The sequence below is a fragment of the Molothrus aeneus genome, chromosome 16 (genome assembly GCF_037042795.1).
Source record: "Molothrus aeneus isolate 106 chromosome 16, BPBGC_Maene_1.0, whole genome shotgun sequence".
In the NCBI taxonomy this organism is placed as follows: Eukaryota; Metazoa; Chordata; class Aves; order Passeriformes; family Icteridae; genus Molothrus; species Molothrus aeneus.
In genome coordinates this window covers 13,602,750-13,628,737 of record NC_089661.1, presented here as the reverse complement: position 1 = coordinate 13,628,737, position 25,988 = coordinate 13,602,750, and the positions used below count along the sequence as shown (strand labels likewise).

Here is a 25,988-nt window from a genome sequence, read left to right as displayed (position 1 = left end):
TTTCACCTGTGGTGCTGACTGCCACCCCTGTGGTGGTGAGGAAAATAAAAAATAAGATGTAATTGTGCAGAAAGAGGGATGAAGGTGCTGGTGGGTGGTGATGCTGCTGGAGGACCAGCCTGGACCTGACCAGCCCCTGTGCCAAGCTCTGTCTGCCTCTCTTTGGCAGCGCTCGTTTTCCTTAGGTCTGGAAGCAGCTCCACACTGCTTTAAGGCTGCTGAAAAGAGGGATGTGGTGGGTGTTGTGATGATCTGCTTGTACAGCTCCCTGTGTTCAGTCCCTGTTAGCATCTGCAGCCTGTTTCCCTCAGGTTTTTGGTTGATCCCTGCAATTGTTTGGCTTTGAGCATCAGGTGCTAGAGGATGGCTGGTGCCAGCCAGGGCTGGGGTAGTCCTCAGAGCCCAGGATACCTGCAGGGCTGTGCTGGAGCTGCCTCTTGTGCTCTGCTGATGCTGCTTTCTTACCCAAGAGCAGCTTTTTACAGGTATTAATTACTCCTGTCCCTGCCTGGTTTCTTGAAGGGTGATGAGAGTGAAGCGAGGGCTGGAGGAGGTGCCTCCAGAAATAACCAAGCAGAAATTGTGGGTGAATTTCTAATTCTTATCAGCCTTGTGTGTGCTGTGCTAAGGTGCTTGAAAACCACTCAGCTTTTCCTCCAGTAGCTCCCCTGTAGGTGTGATGTTTTTGTGTACATTCCAGGTACCTGCAAGAGTTTCCCCTTAATTTTGGATCCACAAAGGGTTTTGTGTTTGGTAACTGTGGGTTTCCCCAGGGGGTTTTACAGCCTCAGCTCAGTGAGGGAAACCATGTGTAAGCATCCCAGGGACAGGAGGCAGGGTGTGTTTCCCTTGATCTCAGACAGGTTTGATGTTTCACACGTCTCCTTCCAGCTCCTCTCCACACCTCACCCTGCAGAGAGAGCGCTGCTCCTTTCCCCAGAACACGGATGTGAGGCTTGCTCTTCTGAGAGAAAAGGGGTTTCTTAAAAATTGATTTTCTCTTACTCAAATGGAAATGGTTCTTGGAAGCCCTGAGTGTGCCCCGAGACAGCTGCAGGCTGGGCTGGGCTGAGTCACTGCGAGCTCTTGAGCTGGGATGTGAGCCGGATGCGTCGGGACCAGCCCGGCTGTGGAGACCTCTGCCTTCCTGGGATGGAGAGCTCTTTAATCTGCCTTTACCAGGAAAAACCTGCAACTCTCACTTCCCTGAACCCTGGAAAAAGTGCAGTGTGATAGGGTGGATATGAGAGAGTGACAGAAGGAGGGGAAAGAAGATCAATCCCACCCAGAGGAGCAGCTGTGGTGGCAAAGCACCGCTGAGCTGTGGGCACATTTCCTGTGGAGCTTTTCCTTGTCATGAATCAAAGCTGCCCTGTGGGTACTGGGCAAATCCACCAGAAAATAAAAGTGTTTTCCCCACACAGACCTGGTACAGCCTTTGATAAGAGCCAGGGTGATGCTGGGCAGTGGGGCTGGCAGTGTGCTGGTGTTCCAGCCTTTAACTGGGGGGCATTTTTTAGGCTTTGCAGCAGGGAGTGTGAGGGAACAAAGGAGAGAAGTGTTCGCAGGTGATTTCTCATGGACCAGCTGGACGTGGGGTTTGTTCTGGGAGTGTGGATGCAGTCTGTCCTGTGGGGCAGAGGAACAGTGATGGGAGGGAGGGCAGGAGGAACGTGGTGTGGGTCATAAGGGTGGTGCGGGTAATGCCAGGGAAAGAGGCTGCAGGTCCAGCTTGGTGGGGCTGAGCTCTCTCTTTGTATTTGTGTCTCCTGCCTGGTTCCCTGGAGCAGAGAAGGGATGGGTGAGAGAGGCAGGGAAGAGGGTTGGCACTGAATATGTACCAAAAAGAGCAAAAATTTGGTGTGGGGCAGCAGGAAATGCCGGGAATTGTACTGCAACACTCTCCTGCTGCTATCTGTGAGCTGCTGGAACAGCACCCTGCTCCAAATGGAATAATCCAAGGTTTTCTCTGCTCCTGCACCTCAGAGATGTGGTGCTGGCTCAGTGCTGGAGGTCAGGAGTTTTCCTCTGAGGGAGCACAGGCTTTGTCCACCCGAGCTGTGGTGGCACCCTGGGAGTGGGAAGCATTCCAGGTCCCTGGGGAATAATGTCACTGTGAACCCTCTGAGCAGCTGCTTGGCTGTTCCCCAGTGCAGATGCTGCTCTTGAAAGTCCTGCCTGAAGTCTGTGGGCCAGGGAAGCACCTGGGTCAGTCTCTTGTTTCTTCTTCTCTCCCAGAGCAGGCAGCTGGGAATGTGAAGGGGTTTTTTTCACCTCCATAAATTCCATTTTCATAGCAGGTGTCTGCTCTCTTACATCATTTGCAGAGATGACATCACTCTATCCCTGCCCAAAGCAAATGGGAGGGAGGATGGTAGAAATCTTTTTTTTTTCCCCTAATTTTTCTTTTTTTAAAAAGCAGAGAGGGGAATACTTTGCTCTCTTGATAAGTTTACAAGGACACCTGGAAGTACATGAATGATGCCACTTTGGGTAGAAAAAGTGTCTATTGATGCAGGAGTTGAGTTACTGCTGACAATTACAAAGTCAAACTATTCCCTTTCCCACTGTGCCTCCTGTCAAGCTGATCTATTCCAAGGACAGTTTGAGTTTTCTCTCCTATCAGGAAACTGTCACTAGCCAGTCACATCAATTCCAAGCAGATTTTGTTTTTTCATGGCTTAGCCTACGGAGTGAGAAATCAAAGGAAGGGGTGATGCTGGTACCTGCTGGCAAGGAGAGGGGCACAGGTGATGATGTATCTGGCTTTTTTTTCTTCTAGTGTGTTCTTTGCTTTCCCTAAGCATTCTCTCCTTTGCCTTCCCCTGACAATCCCAGGGCATCAGGGCTGGGATTCCTTCCAGATCTTTGTTTCAGAACAAAGCTGAGTTTTGAAGAGGTGCAGTCTCAGCCACTGCTTTTGGGGAGAAAATCCAGTTGGAGCAAGGGATGCAAAGGAGGCAGTGGCCGTCCCAGAGGATGCTCTGCCTGCACCCCAGCTCGGTGCCTGCTCTGAATAGCTGCCCCTGTGACTGTCCCCACCTTTGCACAGGGCTTTTGCACAAGCTCTGGTGCAGAGCACCACAACTCTGGGCATGTACCTGTTGTGTCCTGTAATGTCACCGTGTCAGTGTCAGCCAGATGGGGCTTCTCAGCTTCCTGAGGGGAGTCTGGCCTCTGGTCACATGTGGGAGTGGAGCCCTGGTGTTCCATTGTCACGGGGCAGGCTGACACATGGAGACGAAATCAAACGTTTTTTTCCAGCCCTCGAGGTTGTGCAGGTAACCTAAAAATACATCAGGAATGTGGCTGGGCGGTGACATCCTCCCTCCCGGGGCTGCCCCAGCCTTATCTGCCTGCTGCACAGAGCCCGGGCGTGGCTGCGAGCCCCAGAGGTGGCTGTGCCAGTGCCTCTGCTTGTCAGACACTCTGGCTGAAGTGCCCATCCCCAAATTCCTCACTGGACACACCGGGATGTCACATCCTTCTCCCTTGCACAGTCTCATCCAGAGCTGGTGGCACTGTGGCTGGGACGTCCTGCTCTGATTGTCCCCAACCTCATGGACAATGTCATGCCCCATCCACGGGGATGAGAAGGATAACACTGTTCCCTTTCCACCTGGATTCAGTTCAAAGGCTCTGTTTTCAAGCAGAGTTTCCAGCCTGTGTGTCCCATGCATAGTGGGGCATGTGAGGCATTCCCATGGGATATGTGAACAGTGAGCACATCCCAGACTGGGGCAGTGCCTGTACTGCAGCCTTGACCAGGGAAGCTGCTGCCATTCCTGGGAGATTTGGGCTCATCAGGCAGTGTGGTGCTGGGATGGGACAGCCAGCTGGTGCATGGGCTTGTCTCTGAGCAGAGGGAATGAAGTATTCCATGAAAATCAGACTGTCCCCGTGGTTAGGCAGCAACTCTACTTAGGAAACACGTGAAGTAATTTAATTTTGTGGCCTATCCCAAATACACCTATAAGAAGCTCCTTTCCAGCCCCAAATGGGACACTTCTGCTGCTCATGGCAAAGCAGCTCGTCCCCTTCTCCACTCCCTGGCTGTGATGGTGACCCAGCCTTAACTGCAGTGGCCTCGGGAGGGGCTGAGTGTCCACAGGGGAAGGGTGGGGAGAGGGGCCCGCTGTTGGCAGGGCACTGTTTGAGCTCATTGCTGTTTTTGTGGGTGTGCTCTTCCCCTTATTCAAGCCAGCCCCCTGGCAGGAGGCTGCTGGGAGGGATGGGAGCCATCCTTGTCCCTGGCTCTGCCCTGGCATACCCAACCCTGTGCAAGTACCTGAATTCTTCCCAAGATTTGCTCTCCCAGCATCCCTCACCTGTTTTGGGGTGACATCCCTCATGGGGAGGCTTTGTTAACACCACCTGATGCTTTTTGTTCCCCTGGGATTACCTGTGCCCTATAAAGGACTGGATAATTTCTGGCAAATGGTGCACGCCTGGTTATTCCAACTGCACCAGCAAACCTTTGAAAGAGTTCCCAACAGTGAGACTTGAAAGGATGGTTGGGCTTGTTTTTCTTTCTTCACTTTTTTCCCCTTGTTTGTTTACTTTTTAAAGATGCTTTTGAGATGTCAGGAAGCTCAGCTTTATACCACCCCTGGTCCTCAGGCGCTGAAACCCAACGGGACAAATTCAAAAGAAATCTTCTTTCCCATCCCACCTGCTGGGTTAGGGACTTTCTGCTCCAAAGCAGCTCTGACTCTGTGGGTGTCTGTAAAGATCCTTGGAGTGTCTGTGTCTGGGTGAGAGGGAATTAGCTGTTGATAGAGTGAGTGATGGGAGGGCAGCACAGCACTGCTCTCCCCTGGAGTGCTGGGGATGGGTGCTGGCAGCTCTCAGTGCCATCTGCAAGAGCAGCTCCTGCGTCAGCATCCTTTATGTGCTGATGATCTGTGCCTGAAACTATACCCTGGGAGTGGAAATGAGCCTGAGAAAATACCTTCCGCAGTCCTTCTGGGGCTTACATAAACACTATTTAAAATTAGAGCCACTCATTATGTTGGTATGTGCGTTTACCTTGACCTCTGACTTTTCAGCCTGCAAATGTGCCTGGTCCAGCACAGCCTGGAGTCGGGAGAGAGCTCAGCAGCAAAGCACTGGTAGATTTTCTATAATTAGTTCAAGGTAAAGAATCTGGTACAGTATCTCCCCTCCAGGCTGACAGGGAAATCGAAAACAAAACTCCAGCCTGTCAGAGCTGAGCCTGGCTTTGATCAGGAACATCAGCGTTGGCTTCTGCTGGAGTGGCTTTGAGGGAAAGGGGAAGAGCAGCAATTCTTGGCCATGGCTTTTCTTGCACATGCTTGCAGAGAAATGAATGCTTTTATTTTCCCACTCTCCCTTGCTATTTCCCAGCCAAGTGCATGCAGCAATTTATATTTTGCTACCATCTCAGTTGTCACCCTGGAATAGCTGCTGAGCTCCGAGCTGGCATTGTCATGGAACAATATTTCTACTATTTGTTGTGGTAATAGTTGTTAGTGGCAGAGCAATTAACGTGTCACCTGCAGCACAGTGAAACGTGACCTCTTTCCATCCCAGCACCCCTTTGGTGCCCAAACCAGCGAGCCTGGGCTCTGCTGCTTGGTGCCAGGGCTGTCCTGGAGCAAGGGTCACTCCGCTGGGATGCCTGGGCCTGCAGGCTGGCTTGGAATGGTTGAATTGGTGGGAAGGGAACGTGTCCCACCGGGATGCACTTTAGCAATCCAGCGCTTCGGCAGCTCCGGGAGCTGGAGTTTGGCTCCCCACCAGTTTCCTGTTGACGTCACCTGCTATTTCTCTGCTGCAGTTTTTACAACTGTTGAGCTTTCAAGGGTAATCGGAGCCGAGTCCGGCCAACCTCGGCAGCTGCCGATGAGGGAACGCGGCTCTACCTTCCCCAATTCCCCCTGCTTGCCTTGGCTGCCGCTCCCAGCCTTGGGGACCCCTGGGATTTGGGGACACAGGGCTCTGTGAAGCCAGCGGGTGCTTGGGGCCATGCATTCCCACTGAAAGGAATCAGCGGTGCTTGCAAGAAGTGCCGTGCGCTGGATCCTGCGGGAATTTTTTCCCCTCCCTCCTCCAGTCCGCCCCCATCCCTCTCTCGTGCCAGGCGTGCAGGCGCTGCTCTTCATTTCTGGGAAACCATGGACAAGAAGCAAGGTAGATGTTGCAATTTCCAAAACACGTGGTGGGGGAGAGCAAAGGGCTGGTTTTGGTGCTAAAAGGGGCTGTGTAACTTTCTGGGGTCAATCCACGCGTTTTTGTTTCTCCTGGCTTGGGCAGGGGGTCTCTCTTTGCAGCTGGGGATCTGTTTTTAAAGCGCTGGAAAAGTTGCATGTTTTGTAGGGTTAAAACTCTGGCGTCTTAATTGTTAAAAAAAAAAAAAAAAATCAAATCCAGCATGTCTGAAGGAAAATATGCAGAGGGTGAAGCTGGCTTCTGGCTCTGGTTTGAGTCGCATTCCTGGGACGCAGGGTTTTCCAGCAGCTCTTGGTGGCCGTCCCCTGCCTGTTGCATGGGCAAGGTGGGTGCCCACGGCCCCAGCAGTCAGCAGCTCTGATTCAGCACAGGCTGAGAGGCTGTTTTGGGGCTGCAAGGGGCTTTTTGTGCAGCATGGTTTTTTCCTGCTGCTCGCTGGCAGTTTTGCAGAAGTGCGGAGCGCGCTGACCCGCGGGAGCCCCTCTGCAGCGGGACCTCAGTGGCTGATGAGTGATGGATGGCTCTCAGCAGGTTGAGAGCCCTTTTTCCACTTCCCTGGATAGCTTTTTCCACTCCCAACAGTGGAAAACAGCACAAAGTGTGCTTCTGAGGAGCTGGCTCTCATGACCAAGCACCCAAATTCCCCTCTCTGCTCTGCACCCTGCCTCCAATTTATTTCCTTTCTTTCTTCTTTTTTTTTTTTTTTTCCTTCATGCTTTTATGTTCCAGCTCTTTATTTGCAGCAGGGCTGGGATCCACCCTCCAGCTTTCTGCCCTATCCATGGCATCTGACTCTCCTCCTTGGATCGAGGAGAGCCGAGATGCATCCAAAACATTTCCCCCAGCACTAACAAAAGCAGCACAGCTCTCAGAGCAGCCTCCCGTGCCCAGGACTTCACCTGGGGCTATAACCAGAGCCCTGGAGAGGCAGTGGTGAGGTTTAATTTCAAAGGTCGACTCAGGCAAATAGTTTTATTTGCAGTTCTTTAGGTTGTCCTGTTCATTTCTCTCCACCCACGCCAGCAGAGTGGGAAGGAAAAACCTCCCGTGGAGAGGTGCAGCTTAATAGGGCTGAAGTTGGTGGTGGCAAAAATGAGGATTCCGGTGTTGAATTAGGCAGTTCCAGGAAATGTCTGGTGGTTCTTAACTGGTGGTGGTTATAGCATGAGAAAAAATCTCGTTGGGCTTTTTTTTTTTTTTTTTTCTCTTTAGGAGGAAATGGTTCCTTTCTTAGCATAAAGGATGCAGTTACGTGCCTGCAGCATCACGTGGGTTGCAATTTCATCCGCACCAGGAACTTCTGTCAGCTAATTTTCCCCTGCCTGGGTGCAGGGCACCGTGCTGTGTGTGTCTGTGGCTGGCAGCCCTTTCCTGTGCCCAGAATGGTGCCCTGCCATCCCGTGGGCTCGGGGCTGGCAGCAGAGCCCTGGAGCTCGCAGGGATAACCGGGACACGTCCCCAAATCGCCTTGTCCTGCTGCTGCCTTTTGGCCTTTGCAGAGGGATCTCTTGAGGGGAACTTGTGCTTGCAGACACCCCTCTTGCAAGAGCCCAGTGCCCTGGGAAACTGGAGCATTTCCAGGATTTTCAGGTGACATAAGCAGTTGTGCACATTCTAGCAATTCCTCCTGCGGGGACCCTCACGGGATCCCAAATGTGGGAGGGATTGTGCTGAGTCTCAAGGGCAGCAGAGGCAGTGCCAGGGACTCTCCAGTGGGAAGGAGCTGACAGCAGCTGCCTGCGGGGGCTGAAGGGCTTGAATTGCAGGGTCATGTCATGCCCATCCCACTGCCTTTCTGCTTCTCTCTTTCTTCCCTTTTTTTTTTTATTCCCTTCCCCAGTTTTTTCTGCATTCTCATTCACCCTGAACGGGGCATGGACTCTCCTTGGGGAGAGGCACTGGAGCCACAAGCAGTGGGAGAAGCTTGCAGCAAGGAGTAGTTCAGGCCAGCCTTTGGGAGCTGGAAATCTCGTGTCAAATTTTAGGAGAGCTGTAACAAACGAATCCAACCTCTGCCTCAGCTCCCTGGCTGCAGGGCAGCATCCTGGGTGATTTTATTCCTGCAGGAATGGGCTGAGCTGGGTTTTCTGCCCTTCACAAATGGCCCAGGCAGAGTCTGGGAGTGGTGGTGTAATACCTCTGCTTTAATCAGTGCTTTTTCATGCTGGAGCTAGGAAATGCTTTTTGGGGCTAAGCAGGACAGGCTGGGAAAGGGATGGTTGCTGATTCCACCTCTGGGAAGTCAAGGGTGGAAGTTTGGGAGTACAGGGATGTGTGCAGGGTGCCTGTGACAGCAGAGTTCATGGCCAGTGCACATCAAAAGACTCTCCTGTACAGAGCAGGGGGTTTGGAACAGGGAATCTCTGTGTCCCTTGCTGCCCTGGTATCCCATGCTGCAAATCCTGCCTGCAAGCTCCGGCTCTGCTGGACAAGGCACCCTGTGATTCCCAACCCCACACTGGGTGCTCCCTGCTCCCTCCAACCCCAGAAGGGCTGAGGAGGGGCTCAGGCCATCCTGCAGAGGCCTGGCTTGGGTGCCTGTGGACCCTGCTGCTGCCCTGTGAGTCACAGCCACGGTGCCAGGGGAGCTGCTGATGGCACAGAAGGCGCTTTGTGCCGGCTCTGCGGGGTTACTATGGCAATTGGGGAGAGGGAGAGCAAACAGATGGAGCAGAATCCCAGCCAGCATGGGGGGATTTCAGGGCTTCGTGTGGAGGTCTGGCTGGTAACTGCTTGAGGGGGGGCTGTGTGTGGAGCAGAGAGCAGTCTGAGTTTTGGAGCAGGTCCTGGGGGTGAAACATTCAGCACGGGGCTAAATCCATCCCCTGGCATAGGATGGGTGCCCACAGCAACTCCCCAGCTGAGTGCAGAAGGACTCAGGGGACCCCAGTTTCTAGATTCTGTTCTTGGCCTCCCACACTGAGTAGCAAGAAGCTGGGAGTGGGAAGGGGAGGCACTGCTGAACCCACGGACAGGATCGTTCCTCTGGCTCCGTTTTGTGTTTGCTCCCGTCGTTGCTCCACTGGGTATTTTGCCAAGTGCCATCCGTGGGTGTGTGGGGCTATTCATAGTGCCCCTTCCAGCCCTGCTGGGTGGGCAGTGGGGAAGGGAAACTCTGCAGGCTCACAAATTAGAACTTGTGACTGCTCTGACATGGTCAGGTGGTTTCCATCCCAGAGGGATGGGCTTGGGGTGGAGTGGCTCGTGTGCTGGTTTCACTGAGCTGGAAGTTCACATCATGGAAACTGTGCTGGTCTTGGAGCCTTTGGCTCAGCTCTGATGCAGGAAAAGTGGCAGATAAGGTGGGGGTGTGGGCTGATCTGTGCTGATTCCCTCAGCAGGGAGGGATGCTGCTGGTCCTGCAGGTGGGACCTTTGCAGTACGCTGCAGACCAGTTTTGACCCACAACCTCAGTGAGGTTTGCATTTGGGGAAGGACAGGGCAGGAGAAGTGAGTCCCAGGCACCTGTTTTGTCCTGGAGCTGGCAGGGCACAGGGCTGGGGGCTGTCAGAGCTGGGGACATGCTGGGCATGTGTCTCCCTTCTGTCCTGCTGCAGCTGCAGGAGCTGTTGCACAGTGCTGTCTCCTGCTGAAATTCCAGCTCCTCGCTCTCCCCTCCCTTCCCTGGCAGCCTTTGGAGTGCTGGACTTTGTCCACACGCCTGCTCCCAGCAGCCAGGCAGGTAGGAGCTGCTCTGAAAGGCTGTCCAAGGCCACGCTGAGCTGTCTGCTCCCAGCCCCATGCCTGGAGCACACCTTGGTATTCCTGCTCTCTAATGGATCCTCCAGCTCTGTGCAGCCACAGCAGCTTTAGCTGCACAGTGCAGCTGCCTCCTTGTCTCTCCTGGGAGGGATCAGGACCTCCATGCTCTCAGCTGCTGCACTTTCAGCCCCTTGGGGTCAGTTTGTTTTCTCAGGGATGGAATTTTCACCTGCAGGTTTCTGGCCCTGCCTGAGCCCTGTTTCCCTCTGCAGCAGTGGGTGTTGTTATCTCAGTGCTGTTTGGAGCTGGGAGGAGGGGGACAAGAGCATCCTCTTGCCAGTCACTCCTGGTGCCTTGTCCTGGTGCCTCAGCCTGTTCAAACACCCAGATTTGTGAGGGGTTCACTGCTGGCTGACAGTCAGCTCATGTCTGGTCTTTCCCTGTTTTCCATTTGTTGTGGATGGGGTGTCCCCTCTCCTGCTGGGACCAACCCCTTGCTTTTGCTGGGTTTTGGAGTGCTTTTGTTGGATTTTTGCTGGATGTCTCATGGTCATTGCTCTCCATGCCAGATCCAGCTCTGGCTCTTCCCAGGAAGGCCAGGCTGGGGCTGGGGCCCTGGGGGTCAAGGAGCCTCTGGACAGGGAATGTTTTTTTGGGAGCCCTGCACATCACTAATGGCGTGGGGACCTCTTGTGGCTGGAGAAACAGGGATGGGGCCAGGCTTGGCTGTGCTCCCAAAGCCCAGCTGCCTCCCTCTCCTGGAGCTCTCCTGGGTCCATGAGCCATGAGGGGCACAGGGCTGCTCTCTGCTTTGCCTGCAGCATGGAGGCTGAGCTGGTGTCTCGTTTTTCTCTTTCAGATTCCAAAGGATCCTTGGAGCCACACAAACCAGGTAAGTGCCCAGCAGAAATTGCAGCTTTCACCCCAGAAAGGGTTTAAATCCCAAAGAGAGGGGACTGTTAATGGCCATGGAGGGTAAAGAGCACTTTTGGGGTACAGTGCTTGGCTGCAAGACCTGGAAAATGGTCTGTTAGTGCACCCTTGGCTATTTCTGCAGAGCAATGCTCAACAGTGTCATTGAGACCCACTCGTGCTCTGGCTCTTGCCTGAAATTTTGGGCAGGTGGTCACTGGGACCTTCTTGGCATTTTGCTGACCATGGTGAGGGGTCCAAGCCGTGCATTCCTGCCTAGTGGCTGCTGGGAAAAGGGTACTTGAAGGAAAAAAGCAAAAATCCATTTGCTCACCTTACGTGTGCATCTTCTCTTGCAGTGAAAGGCAAGAAGAAACGGGATCTGAGGATCACATGTGTCCCCATCAAACCACCCGTGGCCAACACCACGTAAGGATCTCTGCTGCTTAGAGCTTCTCCAGAGCTGCATTTGGCACTTCTCAAGGGGGATTGGCCTGTGAAGGGTTCCCAAAATCAGCACAGTTGTTCTTTTCTCTGAAGCTGGGGCTCGTGGGTGATGAGAAGGAATTGCACACGTGTGTTGCTCTGGGAGGTGCCTGTTGGATAGGAAATGTCCCAAAGGCAAAGACTCAGAATCCTCTGGGGTGCTCTCCCCAGTCTTTCTGCCATGGCTCTGCCAATGCCAAATGGCAAAGATGTGGTAGAGAGAGTAAATCTGCCTGAGGGAAGAATTTTAATGCAGGGGAGGAGAAGTGGTGGTAGCTGGACCTCGACAGAAACCAGAGGCACAAAGGTTGGGGGAGTGTTTTACACGGCCTGAGTATCAGGTTTAGTTTGAGTTGTTTGCAGCTCCTTACCCTGCTAAAAGGAGGACACAGACATCCTGCACTGTTGTGCTGTTTGGGGCCAGTGCCCAGCAGTATCTCAGGGCACTGGAATTTCTCCCTGCCCTGTTTGCTTTGAGCTGCTGATGCTTGTTATGCCATGGGGGAGAGCCCAGGGTAGCTGTGCTTGGTTTGACAAAGAGCAGACTGCTAAAATTCCACTTCCATGGTGCTCTTCCAAAACACTTTGGGCTGCATCACCACTGCTGAGCCTTGTTTGCTCCAGAAACCTGTTCTAGAGAACTCCAGGAGAGCAGTGAAGTCCCCAAAAGGGAAACATCACTGCTGAAAACCCCAGGTAGAAAGAGGGAGGCAGGGGAGCTCCCCCAGTGATGCTGTGCAGCCTCGCACAGCCCTGCCCTGCCCTGCCTGTGACAGCCACCTCCTTCCCCCACAGGCACATCTGTCTCTGCTCCTGCCAGGGTTTGAATTTCCCCTGGAGAAGGCCTCATGCTGGAGTCTGCAGGGCTTTGCATGCCCAGAGTCTGGTGCAAGCTGCCCACTGCTCCTTTTCTCCCCTCCTTTTCAAGCTGCAGTGCAAATATTTGCACAGTGCAAGGCTTTTGCTCAGAGCCCAAAGTACTTCCTTGAAGCTGGAGGCTGCTCTGGTGGGAATTGAGACTAAACCAGTTGGGCAATCACTGCTCTTTAGAAGCTCCCAGGGGATGGGGAGAACCCAGAAGTGAGGCACAAGGGGCAGAGCACTCGTGGTGGCTCTAAAAGTACCGTGCTGCCCAGAATGGGAAGTGGGCAGCAATAAGGAAAAAAAGCCATAAAGGACAACTTTCACCTGCCTGGTGTTGTGCAAAGGGTGACACCAAAGTGCTGCCTGCTCTGCCTGCCTGGAACAGGCAGCAGAGTGTACACAAATGACTCACAGGGGAGGAATTACCTGTTGTTCCCTCGCGTGCGTTTCGGGCTACGTGGCTGTGCTGGTACAACACCTGCCTGTCAAAACATGACAGCTGAGCTGCTCTGCCACAGAAACGTCTCATCTCGGCTCCTCAGGCTCCTCTCCTGAGCAGGAATGGTTTCACAGCCTGGTGGTTTGGTGCATGTCTCACCTGGCTGATTCCCTGGGGTTCTCACTGTGCCCTGTGGGTGTGGGGTGAGGCGTTACTGGCACGATTTAAGCATTTGTGGGTGTTTGGAGGGGGCTGGTTGGAACCTACAGTGAGGCACAGGGGGAAAGCAGCAGCTGAAAGTGCTCAAAGGAATGTGAAACCTGGCTCTGGCCAAGAGGGTGAATGAAGCTGGGCTTTCTCCTGACTCTGTCTCATTTCTTGCAGGCCCCCAAGGAACTTGGACTCCAGGGCCTTCATTACCATTGGAGATAAAGTACGTGTCAATGAGGTTTCTTTTTTTGCTTCCTTCCAGTTTGGTTTTCCCTGGGCATGGAGAGCTCTGTGGATTGTGCCTTGCAACCTGTCAGATCAGGAGTGCAGCCTCCTGGGGTATAACTTTCAATCTAAACCATTCTAGGATGATCCAACCCATCTGTCCTAAACGAGGGTGGCCTCACCAAGCTCTCAGACTGCCCCAAACCAAGTCCCTTTATCCTGCCTGTGTTGCTGCTTGAGGCCCAGGAGAAGCTGGGCACAAAGTTTCTCTCTGGTTCTCCAGTCTTTCCTAGTGACCTGATGAAAAGCACTGCTGGAAATAGCCACTGTCCCTCTTTTATTTCATTCTCTTGTTATGGGCTCTCTTGGGGCTGCAGAAGCTGTTTGCAAATGAGCTAAAAATACCCTGCATTGGATCAGCCCTATATCTGGACCCTTCCAGGCTGGGAGGTGGCTTGGCTGATGGGATCTGGGTCCCTTGGCCTCAGTGCAAGGATTAGGGTTGAGGAGAGGAAGCTTTGGCTGGGTCCAGGGAACAATCCTGCTGCCTGTGCTGTTTTCTGGGCCTGGTGTTGAGTGTAGCAAGAGCTCTGGGAGAGATGCTCTCTGTGACAGCCTGGGCACTGTGTGTGCAAGGGGACAGTGCTGCAGCCTAGGGAAAACTCTCTAGAATCACTTCCTTGCCTGCTCCAGTGTTTGCAGGAAGGGTCTGGTCCGGGTATTTTGGAGTAACATGGTGAAGAGGACTGGGGCAGCAGTCCAGCTTCAGGAGTGGAGGTGGGTGGTGACCTCGGGTCCCTGGGATGTGCACAGGCCATGCCATGCATCCCATTGTCCTGGGAGGGCTCCTCGGGTGCATCCATCACCTCTTGTTGCTGGGCAGGGCAGTGCTGGTTCCTGGAGCATGCTGGGAGCCTTGAGGCAAATGCCAGGAAAGGAAAAACACAATAACCAGGAACAACTGCAGAACACGTGTCCAAAAAGCACCACCAGATCCTTCCTGGAGGCCCCTGCGAGCCTGCTCTGCTCCTCTGCCTTCTGCCTGTGCTCTCCTCACTTCAGGATCCACGTCCTGCCCAGGAAAGGGCCGGCACCTTCCTGTGCTGGGCAGGGCACAGCTCAGGCTGAGCTCAGCCCTCCACATCTGGCTGCAATCCACAGCCACATCTGGCTGGGACCAGGGCTGGCAGGAAGGTCGGGCAGACCTGGTGGCTGCTGCCTGTGCTGAGGGGACAGTGCTGGCAGCCACATGTCCCAGCCAGAGGCCGTTTCCTCTCTCCCTGCTCAGGGCGTAGCTCCGTATCCGGAGCTGTGCCGTGCTCCTTTCCCACCCTCACTGCCTTTGTGGCCACTGGGGCACTTTGGCATCCTGGTATTATTTTCGTTCCCTGAGACCGGAGGAAAGCTGGAGGCTGCATAAAGGCTGGCTGGAAGGAGGCTGTGACTTATTAGGAGCCATGAATGCAGCATCCAAAAATAGCCCGTGTGTCACTGGGTTGGTGCCCTGCCCAGCAGAGGCAGCAATTACAGGGGAACGTGGCTTTAGGGAAACTTGTTTGTGGCTGGTGCAGGAGCTCGCTGGCTCCCTGCAGTGTCGGCCACTCGCTGGGGTGAGCACTGGCCATGGTTTTTTCACAGCTTAGGTAGTTGTTTTCTTGGTGTTAACTCAGGTTTTACCTTGCTGGCAGCTTTGTGGTGGTAGGAGAAGGTACTGAAAGTGGGTAAAACCTGTGTGAACTCACTGGTAATTAGAAATGGAGTTGCTGTGTGCACCCCATCTAAGAGAGGCTTTGCACAGGTGTTGTTAGACACACAGAGGGGTTTTTGTGACTGATGATTTTTGGGGTGTGGGGAGAGGTGAGGGATCCCTGGCTGTTGGTGGAGGCTCCTGACAGCTGCCCATGTTGGCACAGGAGCTGTTAAAATCCTGCAGATAGTTCAGCAACTGCAGAAATACCCTTGGTGGGTAATCCCCCACAGGCACTGAGGCACCAACCTTTGGTGCCCTGTGTAGTGGCAACGTTCCCTGGGCTTAAAGGATGAAAGTCCTGATCTCCAGCTGCAGAGGGGGAATTAAATGAACCCTGGTGAGTGTGGGGTGAGAGGGTTTGGGCTGTGATTCAACAGAGCCAAAAATACCCCCATCCTCTCCAAGCGTGGTGCCTCCGGAGTCCTCCATTGTCGAAACGCTCTGCACCAGTGAGCTGACAGTGTTGCTGATGTCCTTGCTGATAAACCTGCTTGTCCCTGATGCCATTTTGTCCTCTCTCCCTAAAGAACTTCGAGGTGGAAGCTGATGACCTGGTGAGCATTTCAGAGCTGGGCCGTGGGGCCTACGGTGTGGTGGAGAAAGTGCGGCACGCGCAGAGCGGCACCATCATGGCCGTGAAGGTGAGCACACCTGGCTGGGCTGGGACACCTGGCTGGGCTGGAGACACCTGGCTGGGCTGGGGACCACGAAGGACAGCCCCAAGGGAGCAGAGGAACTGCTGAGCTCCACTGGTTGTGACAAAACGAGGGTGGGTTTATCTAGGTTTGGCAGCCTCTGGCATTCCTGGTGTGGTTTGGCCAGTGCAGGCTCTGTGCTGATACTGGCTGGGCACAGTGGGGTTGTTAACAGGCTTGGGAATCCAGGATTGGTGCCTGCAGTGCAAGGCTGGCGTGGCACAGTGCCTGTCAGGATGCTGGCCTGGCCCTGCACCCTCTGCAGAGCGTGCCAAGGGTTTGGCATTCGTTAAGGCTCTGTCTGGCAGAGGCAATTTGGGCGTCTCCTCCTGGGTGCTGCTGGCTGCAAAATAAGGATAAAACACCCTGGCCCCAGGACTGCAGGTCCTGAGTCAGGCTGGGGGATTCAAGGAGCTCAATCAAAAGTTATAGTTATGGCTTTTTGCTTTGCTTGCTTTTAGCCATGCAGATTGGCCAGTTAGCCAACCTAAAACAAGTGTTTGAATATCTACTAATTTCTTCTATTGTTTGAATATCTGATATCTGGTTACCCCACCCACACCAAACTCTTGTTGTTTCATGTTTGTCTCAGAGGATTCGAGCCACTGTGAACACTCAGGAGCAGAAGAGGTTGCTGATGGACCTGGACATCTCCATGAGGACAGTTGACTGCTTCTACACAGTCACCTTCTATGGAGCCCTCTTCCGTGAGGTACTGACCTGCTGGGTGCCTGGGGCCACCTGGGGCTGTGGGATTGCACTGGAGGCACCAAACTGTCCCCAAACACCCCTCTGTGTTCTTCAGCCCAGCCCTTTATCTCCCCTGGGTTTCCAGGGAATTCCCTCTCAGCTGCTTTCTCTCCATCCGCAGGGTGACGTGTGGATCTGCATGGAACTCATGGACACTTCCCTAGATAAATTCTACAAGAAAGTACTGGAGAAGAAGAAAACCATCCCTGAAGACATTTTGGGGAAAATGGCTGTGTCTGTGAGTGGCTCTTGGGTTCTCAGATGGGTTTGTGCATCCCCTGGGCCTGCTGGAGGCCTCTGCTGAGGGCTGTGGTGTTTGCAGTGAGAGGCTGCTGCTGCCTGTGACTGATGGGTGCTTTTCCACTCTCTTATCCCCAGATTGTACGAGCTCTGGAGCACCTGCACAGTAAACTGTCTGTGATCCACAGAGGTAAATGCTGGATGGGGTTAGTGGAGTGTGGTTGGAGATCCAAGTTAGGGGAGGGCACCTTTCCAGGTGTGCTGTGTCCCTGTGGGATGCCTAAAGTGGAATCTGCTGGTGCTCAGGACTGTGGTGAACAGATCTAGATGCTTGTTCCTGAGATGCTTCCCTTTCTGCAGGATGTTGTTCTCTTCCTCCTTTCCAGATGAAGGGTTGAATGTAACAACAGAATTCCTCACCACCTGTATTTTATGAGCATCTCTGTCCCTCTTGGAGTACAGAAATGCCTTGAAGGCAGCTCTTGGAGATAAAAATCCCCAAATCCTCCTGGCTGAGTAGTTTTAGCAAAGTGAGGGCTGAAGGAGACCTTAAAAATCACAGATGGGAATTGTAACACCCAGGTCTTGCTCTCCACCCTGGTGAAGTCCCTTGTGTAGTTGTGGACAGATCAGGATGTGCATGAGTCAAACTCTCCTGAAGATTTGGTAGAGTTGTGCTTTTAAGGCTGTGCTGGGCCCATCAATCTCTCCTAAGGAGCTGGGGATAAACTCCTCAACATTTTATTTCAACCTTTTGACCTGCCTGGTTGGAGAGGGGACTTGTTCTCCCTAAGGACACGGTTGTCCTGTGAATAACTTTTATTGCAATAAGACTGGTGGGGCTTTGTCTACCTTCCCCTGTGTTGGGGCCTGCCTGGTCCCTCCCAGGCCTGCAGGGAATTGCCACTTTTGTCTCAGACTCTTCAATATCCCTGAACAAGCTCAACTTTCCCTCTTGCATTTCCTCTTAGACGTGAAACCTTCCAACGTGCTGATCAACAAGGAGGGCCACGTGAAGATGTGTGACTTTGGGATCAGTGGTTACTTGGTGGACTCTGTTGCCAAGACCATGGATGCTGGCTGCAAACCCTACATGGCTGTAAGTGCAACCCCTGTGCAGCCTCAGCCCTGCCTGTAAGAGGCTGCTGCTCAGAAATCAGCCTGTTCCACCTCCAGCCTGAGATGAAAGCCACTCAGGAGTGCTCTGCTCTCCCTGACTCAGCAGAGCCTCCCTTTAAGCCCAGCTCTGTGTTAATCCCACAGTGACTCTCCCTCTGCCCCTTCCATTTGCAGAAGGACACAAAACTGGTTGTGGCACTGCTCCTTGTTGGAGAGAAAGTGCTGAGGCTTTTCTTGGCAGGATTGTTTAGTTTCATCCTCAAGTCAGTATGAATTTCCCTTTGCCATCTGTGGCATCCATGTGGGAAGTGTGTGCTCCTGGGGGAGGGATCATGCAAGCCTCACTCCCCTGCAGAGAGGGAGAGTTGATGTGAGTTGTGTGGAGCAAGATGTGGCTTTCATCAGAGCTGGATTTAACCTCAGACCCTGCCTCCCTGAGGACATGAGCCAGGGAAATCCACCCAGCCTGGCTTTTGGAGCCAGGGATGTGCTCTGTGGGGTTTGCACTGGGAAAGCAGGAGTGGTAACATCTCCCATTTTGCTGTTACAGCCAGAAAGAATAAACCCTGAGCTGAACCAGAAGGGCTACAACGTGAAGTCAGATGTCTGGAGCCTTGGGATCACAATGGTAACACCAAGGGCTGGGATCTGGATCTGCAGCCCAGGGTTTGGGATGGGGTCTGGGCAGGTGGGGCTGTACCCTGCTGGGAGCACTGGCAGCTGGGTGGGTGCCCATCAAGTAGGACTCAATTTGAACATGGGCAATGAGGTTAATTACCCAGGGAATTCAGGCTCCCAGCAGGCAATATCAGGATAACAATGAATATCCATGCTGAATATCCAAGAGTCTGGCTTTGAATTGCCCTGCAGCTCCCTGCCTGCTGGCTGAGGGGTAGTCACTGGAGCAGGGTTTGCTGCAGGTGGGGCTCAGCCTTCCTGCTTCACCCCCAAGTCACCAGAGCCTTGCAGGGGATTCCAGTCCTGCTGCAGTGAGAGCTGCTGTGTGTGGTTTGCAGCAAATCCTGCCTGCGGGGTAGCTCAGAACAGCCAACAGGAAGGGGAAATGCTTTCAGTTCCAAAATTGCAGCTGCTTGGGATGGTTTATCTGCCTCCTGCAAGAAGCAGATCTTGCAGAAAGCAGCTGAGATCCTCTGGCGCCAGTGGACAAAGGAAATCCCAGCTGCTGCTCCGAGGGATGCTGCCTGGGAAACAACTCCTGCTTTCTAGGAGACTCTCTCTGAGGGTAGATTATTTTCAGGAACTTTTCCTGTGCCCTCTTAGGCTTTTGTTTTGGGGGCTGCATCCCTATGTTTGTGCATGCTGTGTCTTGGCAAATATTCCCTCCTCCCCAGCGTGGGGATCCAAACCCAAGTGCCAAACCCAAGGCCCTCTCCCTGGTGTGCCCATGCCAGGGCAGAGCTGGTCTGGCTGACTGGAAATGTCATCAGGAATGTCATCTGAGCTGCAGGAAGCTGTGGGATGGGAGACTCTGAGTGATGGAATATCCAAACCTTTCCAAAGCTGGAAGGGAGAGGACACCTTGCTGGAAGCTGGCCAGCCTGCAGCTGAATGGAGCCCCAGGATGTTTGGTTCCTTCTTGTGTCTTCCTCCTGGGCTGGCTTCCTGGGGTGTTTTAGGTTTATTTTCTTTATGAAGGAGTTGGATTGATTTCAGACCAGACAGTTTGTGGGCCATTGAGTTGCAGGGCTGTTCCAGGCCTTCCTGGGCTGGTGGCTTCATTCAGTTTTGAAGCAGCAGGAACTGAGCTCCCCTGGCTTGAGCCAGAGGCAGGGAGGGATGCTGGGCTCTGTCCCAGTCTCTGTCCTTTCAGGTTTGTTATTTCTCCCATCCCATCACACCCTACCAGGCAGGTCTCAAGGTTCTGTTGCCCATTTTGAGACAGGAACTGATCCTTGGCATGAGGACACTACCCAAGAGCTGTGACAGACTTTTTCCTGCTTAAATGAGGGATGGAGCAGAGGTGACTTGTAGGAATAACCCAGTAATTGAGCTGGTTTTGGCAAAATTATGTTCTAGCGCTTAATTTTTCTTGGGTTTGTGGATTTTTTGTGTGTTTAGCTCAGGCAGTGCCAGCCCAAGGCCCAGAGGCTGCCTTAGGGCCAGCAGAGCACTTTGGAAGCCAGTGTAGAAACTGTGTGCTGTTATTATCTTTTTAAATAATCCCATTTTACATATCTTTTGTGACTTCCTGTAAATGCATTAATATGCTGAACCAACCTCAAAAGGAAGTATTTTTGGCCTCTGGGTCTTTATATTTAAAAAAAAAAAAAAAGAAAAAAAGGTGGTATGACCCAAATTGAAATGGTTTGTAAGGAAAGAGGATTTTTCTTTGAATCTGGGCATGGTGGGGCTGTGCCTGGTGTGTGTCTCACATTAAGGAAAGAGGGTTTTTCTTTGAATCTGGGCATGGTGGGGCTGTGCCTGGTGTGTGTCTCACATTAAGGAAAGAGGGTTTTTCTTTGAATCTGAGCATCGTGGGCATGGTGGGGCTGTACCTGGTGTGTGTCTCACGTTAAGGAAAGAGGGTTTTCCTTTGAATTTGAGCTGTCTGGGCATGGTGGGGTTGTTCCTGATGTGTTTCTCACGTGTCCCTGCCTCCACCCCAGATTGAGCTGGCCATTCTCCGCTTCCCGTACGAGTCCTGGGGGACGCCCTTCCAGCAGCTCAAGCAGGTGGTGGAGGAGCCCTCGCCCCAGCTGCCCCCTGAACGCTTCTCCAAGGAGTTTGTGGACTTCACAGCACAGTGGTGAGGCTCCAGCAGGGACTGCTGGCTCTCCCAGCCTGCCTGAGGAGCAGCCCTGATCTCTGGGGGTTGGAGTGAGGTGTGGGGCTGGCTTTGCTGTCCTTTGGGAGCCCATTTCTGCCCTCCTCGCTGTACCTGGTGCTCAGCATGGCAGGAAGCGCTGCCCAAACTGGTTTTGCTCTCAGCCTGACTCACCCAGGCAGGCTGGAAGGTGCAGAGGTTTCTCTTCCCCTTTTCCTGTCGCTGCTGCTGAAATGTTGGTGTTTTCTGGCAAAGTGGCAGTGAAACCAGAACCACCCGCTGGCAGCCCCTGGGTGAAAGCTGCTTTGTGGGTTTGTGGGAAGCTGCTCCCCCAGGGTGTCCCCTGCTCCCTGGGTGCTGCCAGACAAGAGCAAGCTCACCCTGCAGGTGCTGGGAAACCATATCCTCCCCTTCCCAGTTGTTCTCCGTGTGGGGCAGACTGCAGAGCTGCTTGGCTTGTGCTTTTTGTGGCAAAACACTGAGTTGTCCTTCCCCAGTCACTTGCCTGGCTGCTTTGCTGGTGGTTCAAACCTGCTCAGGCAAGGAGGGAGAGGGATGGGTGCAGCCCATGGGAAGGAGAGATCCCCTATGACAGACCACGTTCAGCAAAACAAAAAGATCCTACAGCCTTTCTGTCCCATTTTTTTGTTCCAGCCTAAGGAAGAACCCAGCTGAGCGAATGAACTATTTAGAACTTATGGTGAGTGCAGAGCTGCTTCTGCTGGTCTTTATTCCCAGTTTTGAAACTCAAGTCAGTGGTCCAGCAGGGAAATGGGACAACACATGGGTGATTTTTCAGGCATGGAGTGGGATGGGTGTAGTGTGTCAGGGGTGGAAGGGTGTGTTGATTTCATGGGTGTTAAGGTCAGGGTTTCCAGCTGTTTTGTCCCTCTGTCCTGTCTGCTCTTGGAGAGTTTAGACCTGGAAGGATGGCAGTACAGCTGCCAAGGTGGGGTGTCCTGCTGGGGCTGAACTGAGAAATGCCAAATTCATCTTGTAGCTGAAGAATGGTGTCTGGGGAGGAGGGTGGAGTCCACCTCCAGCTGCCTGACATCCCCCCGGGGTCTGTGGTGTCAGCTGACGTTTTCTTTGATCTCGTTGGCAGGAACACCCTTTCTTCACCTTGCACGACACCAAAGAGACTGACATGGCCTCCTTTGTGACAGAGATCCTCGGGGAAGACTCCTAACTCCCAGCTCCCAGCTCCCTGCAGTCCCTCCATCCCGGCTTCCCCGCAGGAGAGCGAGCGAGGACTCGAGTTCAGGGTGCTTTGCACAAATCACAGATCCACCTCCCCGGCCTGGGGGCATCTCTGGCCCCATCAAAATCTCTTTTCTCTTTGCCCTGAGGAAAAAAATCCCCCAGGAGGAGCCTTTTGAAGCCAACACCTTCCCAGCCAAGCCAAGGAGCTCTGAAGGCTCAGGAGGTCCCTGGAGAGGAGCAGTGGGTGCCCGAGGCCACCTCCCCTCCCCAGTACCCAGAGCACGGCACAGGGGGTTGTGTTTCTCTGCTGTCAGGGGAAGACAGACAGAATCAGTGCTGCTGTGCTTCTCCCACTCCTCTCCTGCCTGCCCAAAGCCCCTTCCCTGGAGTCTGGTCTCCCTTGCCTTCTCTCTGTGCCTGGCTCTCTGCCCCCAGGAGCCCACGCAGCTTTAGGGGCTCATGGAGCTCCCTGGGCTGCTGCTCACACCAGAGGAATGTTGTTTGAATGTTTTAATGCCTGGCTCAACACCTTAAGGACCCTTTGAGGCAGCACCAGCTCGGGCATCCCTCTCCCTCAATCAATGCTGCTCTCTTGAGGAGGAGAGGGAGAAAAAGGCATTTTTCCACGAGCCCACTGTGCCACAAGCTGCAGCCCACCTGCCCGTGGGGCTTCACCCAGCATCCATCCCTTCCCTGGGGGGCACAAGGGGATGGAGACACAGCAGCTGCCTGTCCTCCCTGTGGGCTGGGAGTCACATCCCTGCCCTGGGCATCGCCTTCCTCAGCCCTGGCTGCCTCCACCCTGCCTGGCTCCCTGAGAAGTCTCTGCTCCATCTGCTGTCCAGCCTGGAGCTGCTGTCAGACCTCGCACTGTGACACTGTTCCAGAGGCTGAACTCGCACCCCTGGCGTCCCAAACTGTCCCCAACCCCTGCGGGTGCCAGCGAGAGCCAAACCCCAGAGACTGGCCCGGGGCTCTTGTACATTTGATGTCTATATATGATGGACTTTGTAACGTGTTTCCTAGGTTTGATCTAACTCGCTATAAATTAAAGCCCTTTCTGTGTGGGAGGAGGGAGGAGCAGTTCCTTCTCTGCTGACAAATCCACTGTGAAAACCTGATGTGTTTCCCCAAGCTCCCAGCCTGAGGAGCCTGGGGGCAGGAGGGGTTTCTGGCTTCTACTGTACATGATCACGGATAAACGCACCGGCTGTGGATTTTGGTTTTGTTTATTTTTTTTTCTTTTTTTTTTTTTAATAATTGAGTTTTTTCTGAAGGATTTTTTTTTCTTTTCTAATATATATTTGTGTGTGTGTATGTGTGCTCTATATATATTATATATTTTTAAATCAGTGATGAATGTGTGGATGTCTATGTGGCCAGCAGATCTGGCGTAATAACAATTTTTCTGGCTAAATTTGGGCAGGTGGGGAAGGGGTCACTAGAAAACACTCTGGCCTAAGATGACTTTTTTTCTTTCTTTTTTAAAGAAATGCATCTATTTTTTAACTGAATCTTTTAAAAATGTTATTCCTGAAATTCATGCCCTGGAGGTCTGAATTTCAGGGTGAATTTCCAGTGTTCAGGGTCCCCCTCAATGAAGAGTGATGTTCCCTTAAATTCATTATCCCCCCCTCCTGCAGTCCAGGGTTTGATGCAGTGCTGGGGACCCCCTGCCTGGGAGCTGGGGTGCTCCACTCCATCTATCCCCACCAGCTGCTCCTGGCAAAGCTGCTCTGGGGAAAATGGTTTTCAGCCCTTGATGCATCACACAGCCAAGGCTTTTCCTGTGCCATCCCTCTGATCCCCCTCCCTGAGTCCACAAACCCTGAGGAACCCAGCCCAGGTGGAGCTGCACAAACCCTGTTCAGCTTCAGTTCAACCCTGACCCCCCAGCCCACCTCTGGATGGAAAATAAGGAAGTGATTGATGTTCTCCATGTCTCCCTCCTCCTCATCCTGCTCTGCAAACCACCCAACACTCACCTGTACCTGCTTGGTTTGACAGCTTTGCTGCTGAGATGTACAATTGTAATTTTTTTTCATAGTTGATTACTTTGGATTATTTTTGTTTTGAGTTAAGCTTTTGGGTTTTCTCTCTTCTGTGTTTAAATTCTTTTCCCCTTCCTTTATCTCACCCTTTTTTGGTGCTTTGGGGAATGGCGTTCATTTTTGTAAAAAATTTTTTTGCATGCTTTTTATTTTTTTCTGCATTTCTCCTCCTGGAGAGAGTCCTGATTTCTGTGTTTTGGGATAAGGGAGCATCTGCCCTTTCAAACACAGGGGAGATGGCTCTGGGGTGGGCTTGGGCCCCTGGGGATGAGCTGAGGCTTTGCTGAGGAGGCCAGCACACCACACCTCCCTGTGCCATCTCCTCTGCTTCATCCTACACAGGTCTCACCTGTCCAAATCCCGTGTCCTTTCCACCTCCCTGCTCCCCTGTCCCACCTCATTCCCTCTGCAGTGGCAGTTCCCTGGTGAGAACCAGCTTGGCTTTAAGGTGGGCGAGGATTTTGACTCGCATGGGAAGCCCCTCTCCCCTTGTATTTTTGGGAATGGTCTGTACCCCTCAACCCCCATCCTTATTTCCAATAAAATTCACCCTCAAACCTGATTCTTGTCTCCTCTTGCTGTTTGAGCATCAGCTGGGGGCTGTTTAGGGCAGCAGCTTGTAGGGGAATCCTGCTTTCTCCCCATAGTGTGGGGTGATGCTGCTGCTGATTTGGGGATTGTACAAGCTGTGACCCTTGGGATGGGACCCCTGGAGCAGCCCCCCTGGGCCTGGGGGTGCAGGAGGCTGGGGAGGGCTGCTGGTTCCAGTCTGGGGCTTGCACAACCCGGGAACCCCAGCTCAGCATCCCAGGAGTGGCAGCCCCGGGAGCGCTGCCAGGGGCTCCCCGCAGGGCTCTGCTGCTCCTGGGGCCGGGCAGGAGGGTGAGGCTGTGGTTTCTGGGGCAGGGGGATGCTCACCATGGACCGGGGATCCCCTCGAGTCGAGCGTCCCGGGGCAGCAGGCGCTGCCCGCGGCCGCGAGGGGGAGGCAGCGCCCGGCGCCGGGACCGAGCGGGATCCACAGGGGTGAGCATCCACCGGGACAGCCGGGATGGGCCTGGATCCGAGAGGGTGAACATCCACCGGGACAGCCGGGATGGGCCTGGATCCGAGAGGGTGAGCATCCACCGGGACACGGCGGGATGGGCCTGGATCCACGGGGGTGAACATCGACCGGGACACGGCGGGATGAGCTTGGATCCATGGGGGTGAACATCCACCGGGACACGGCGGGATGAGCCTGGATCCGAGAGGGTGAGCATCCACCGGGACACGGCGGGATGGGCCTGGATCCGAGAGGGTGAGCATCCACCGGGACACGGCGGGATGGGCCTGGATCCGAGAGGGTGAACATCCACCGGGACACGGCGGGATGGGCCTGGATCCACGGGGGTGAACATCGACCGGGACACGGCGGGATGAGCCTGGATCCGAGAGGGTGAGCATCCACCGGGACACGGCGGGACCGAGCGGGACCGAGCTGGATCCAGGGGGGTGAACATTCACCGGGACCCCGCGGGATGAGCCTGGATCCGAGAGGGTGAACATCCACCGGGACACGGCGGGACCGAGCTGGATGCAGGGGGGTGAGCATCCACCAGGACAGCTGTGATGAGCCTGGATCCACGGGATGAGCCTGGACCCACGGGATGAGCCTGGATCCACGGCGTGAACATCCCCCAGGACACGGCTGGACCAAGCGGGACAGCCGGGATGAGCCTGGATCCGCAGGGATGAGCCTGGACCCACGGGGGTGAATAACCATGGGAACCCCGCGGGATGAGCCTGGATCCGCAGGGATGAGCCTGGACCCATGGGGGTGAATAACCATGGGAACCCCGCGGGATGAGCCTGGATCCGCAGGGATGAGCTCCCACCGGCGGCGGGAGCCGGCGGAGCCCCCGTTTCCATCCCAAGCCCCCCTCTCGGCACTTCCCAGCCCTCCCTCGGCCGGGATTAGGGCAGGGGTGGCCGGGGGATCGTGCCCATGGAGGATGGAGCTGCAGATTAGGCGGGGCACTGGGAGGAAGGAACAGCTCCCTTCCCAAGTGTTTTCCCTGTCAGCCAGGCAGGATCAGGTCGGGATCACTGCGTCCCTCAAGCACCAGGATTTGGTGGTGATGGTTTGCCTGGAAATGGAGTCGAGGAGGGGGTCAGCGGCGCTGGGGAGAACAGGGACCCCAGGAACACCCATCCATGTGGTGTGGGGACACACCCGACCTGCTGGGAGCTGGAGTCTGCTCTGTTCCAATTACCAGCTTAATAGCTACATCGAGACCATTAAAAATGCATCAGTGCCTCCAAGGAAAGAACTTCAGGAGAAGTGGAAAATTCATCACTTTGAGCTCCCTTATTAGGAGAAAAG

General features: G+C 53.9%; 1 protein-coding gene across 2 annotated transcripts in view; it reads left to right on the top strand.

Annotated features, from left to right (window-relative positions):
- MAP2K3 (mitogen-activated protein kinase kinase 3) overlaps positions 1-24,185 on the top strand; it is a 30,396-nt gene extending 6,211 nt beyond the window's left edge. Inside the window, exons 1-13 of one of the 2 annotated variants that reach the window (XM_066561045.1) lie at positions 5,967-6,153; positions 10,754-10,786; positions 11,166-11,235; positions 12,980-13,028; positions 15,308-15,421; positions 16,068-16,187; positions 16,347-16,463; positions 16,604-16,655; positions 17,437-17,564; positions 18,135-18,212; positions 20,212-20,351; positions 21,024-21,069; positions 21,475-24,185. In XM_066561045.1, the coding sequence (XP_066417142.1) occupies positions 6,138-6,153; positions 10,754-10,786; positions 11,166-11,235; positions 12,980-13,028; positions 15,308-15,421; positions 16,068-16,187; positions 16,347-16,463; positions 16,604-16,655; positions 17,437-17,564; positions 18,135-18,212; positions 20,212-20,351; positions 21,024-21,069; positions 21,475-21,558 (1,047 nt within the window). In that variant the 5' untranslated portion in view covers positions 5,967-6,137 and the 3' untranslated portion in view covers positions 21,559-24,185. Of the gene's footprint in view, positions 1-5,966; positions 6,154-10,753; positions 10,787-11,165; positions 11,236-12,979; positions 13,029-15,307; positions 15,422-16,067; positions 16,188-16,346; positions 16,464-16,603; positions 16,656-17,436; positions 17,565-18,134; positions 18,213-20,211; positions 20,352-21,023; positions 21,070-21,474 lie in introns of those variants that run through there. The other variant, XM_066561044.1, reaches the window with a different exon arrangement.
- The last annotated feature ends 1,803 nt before the right edge of the window (positions 24,186-25,988 follow it).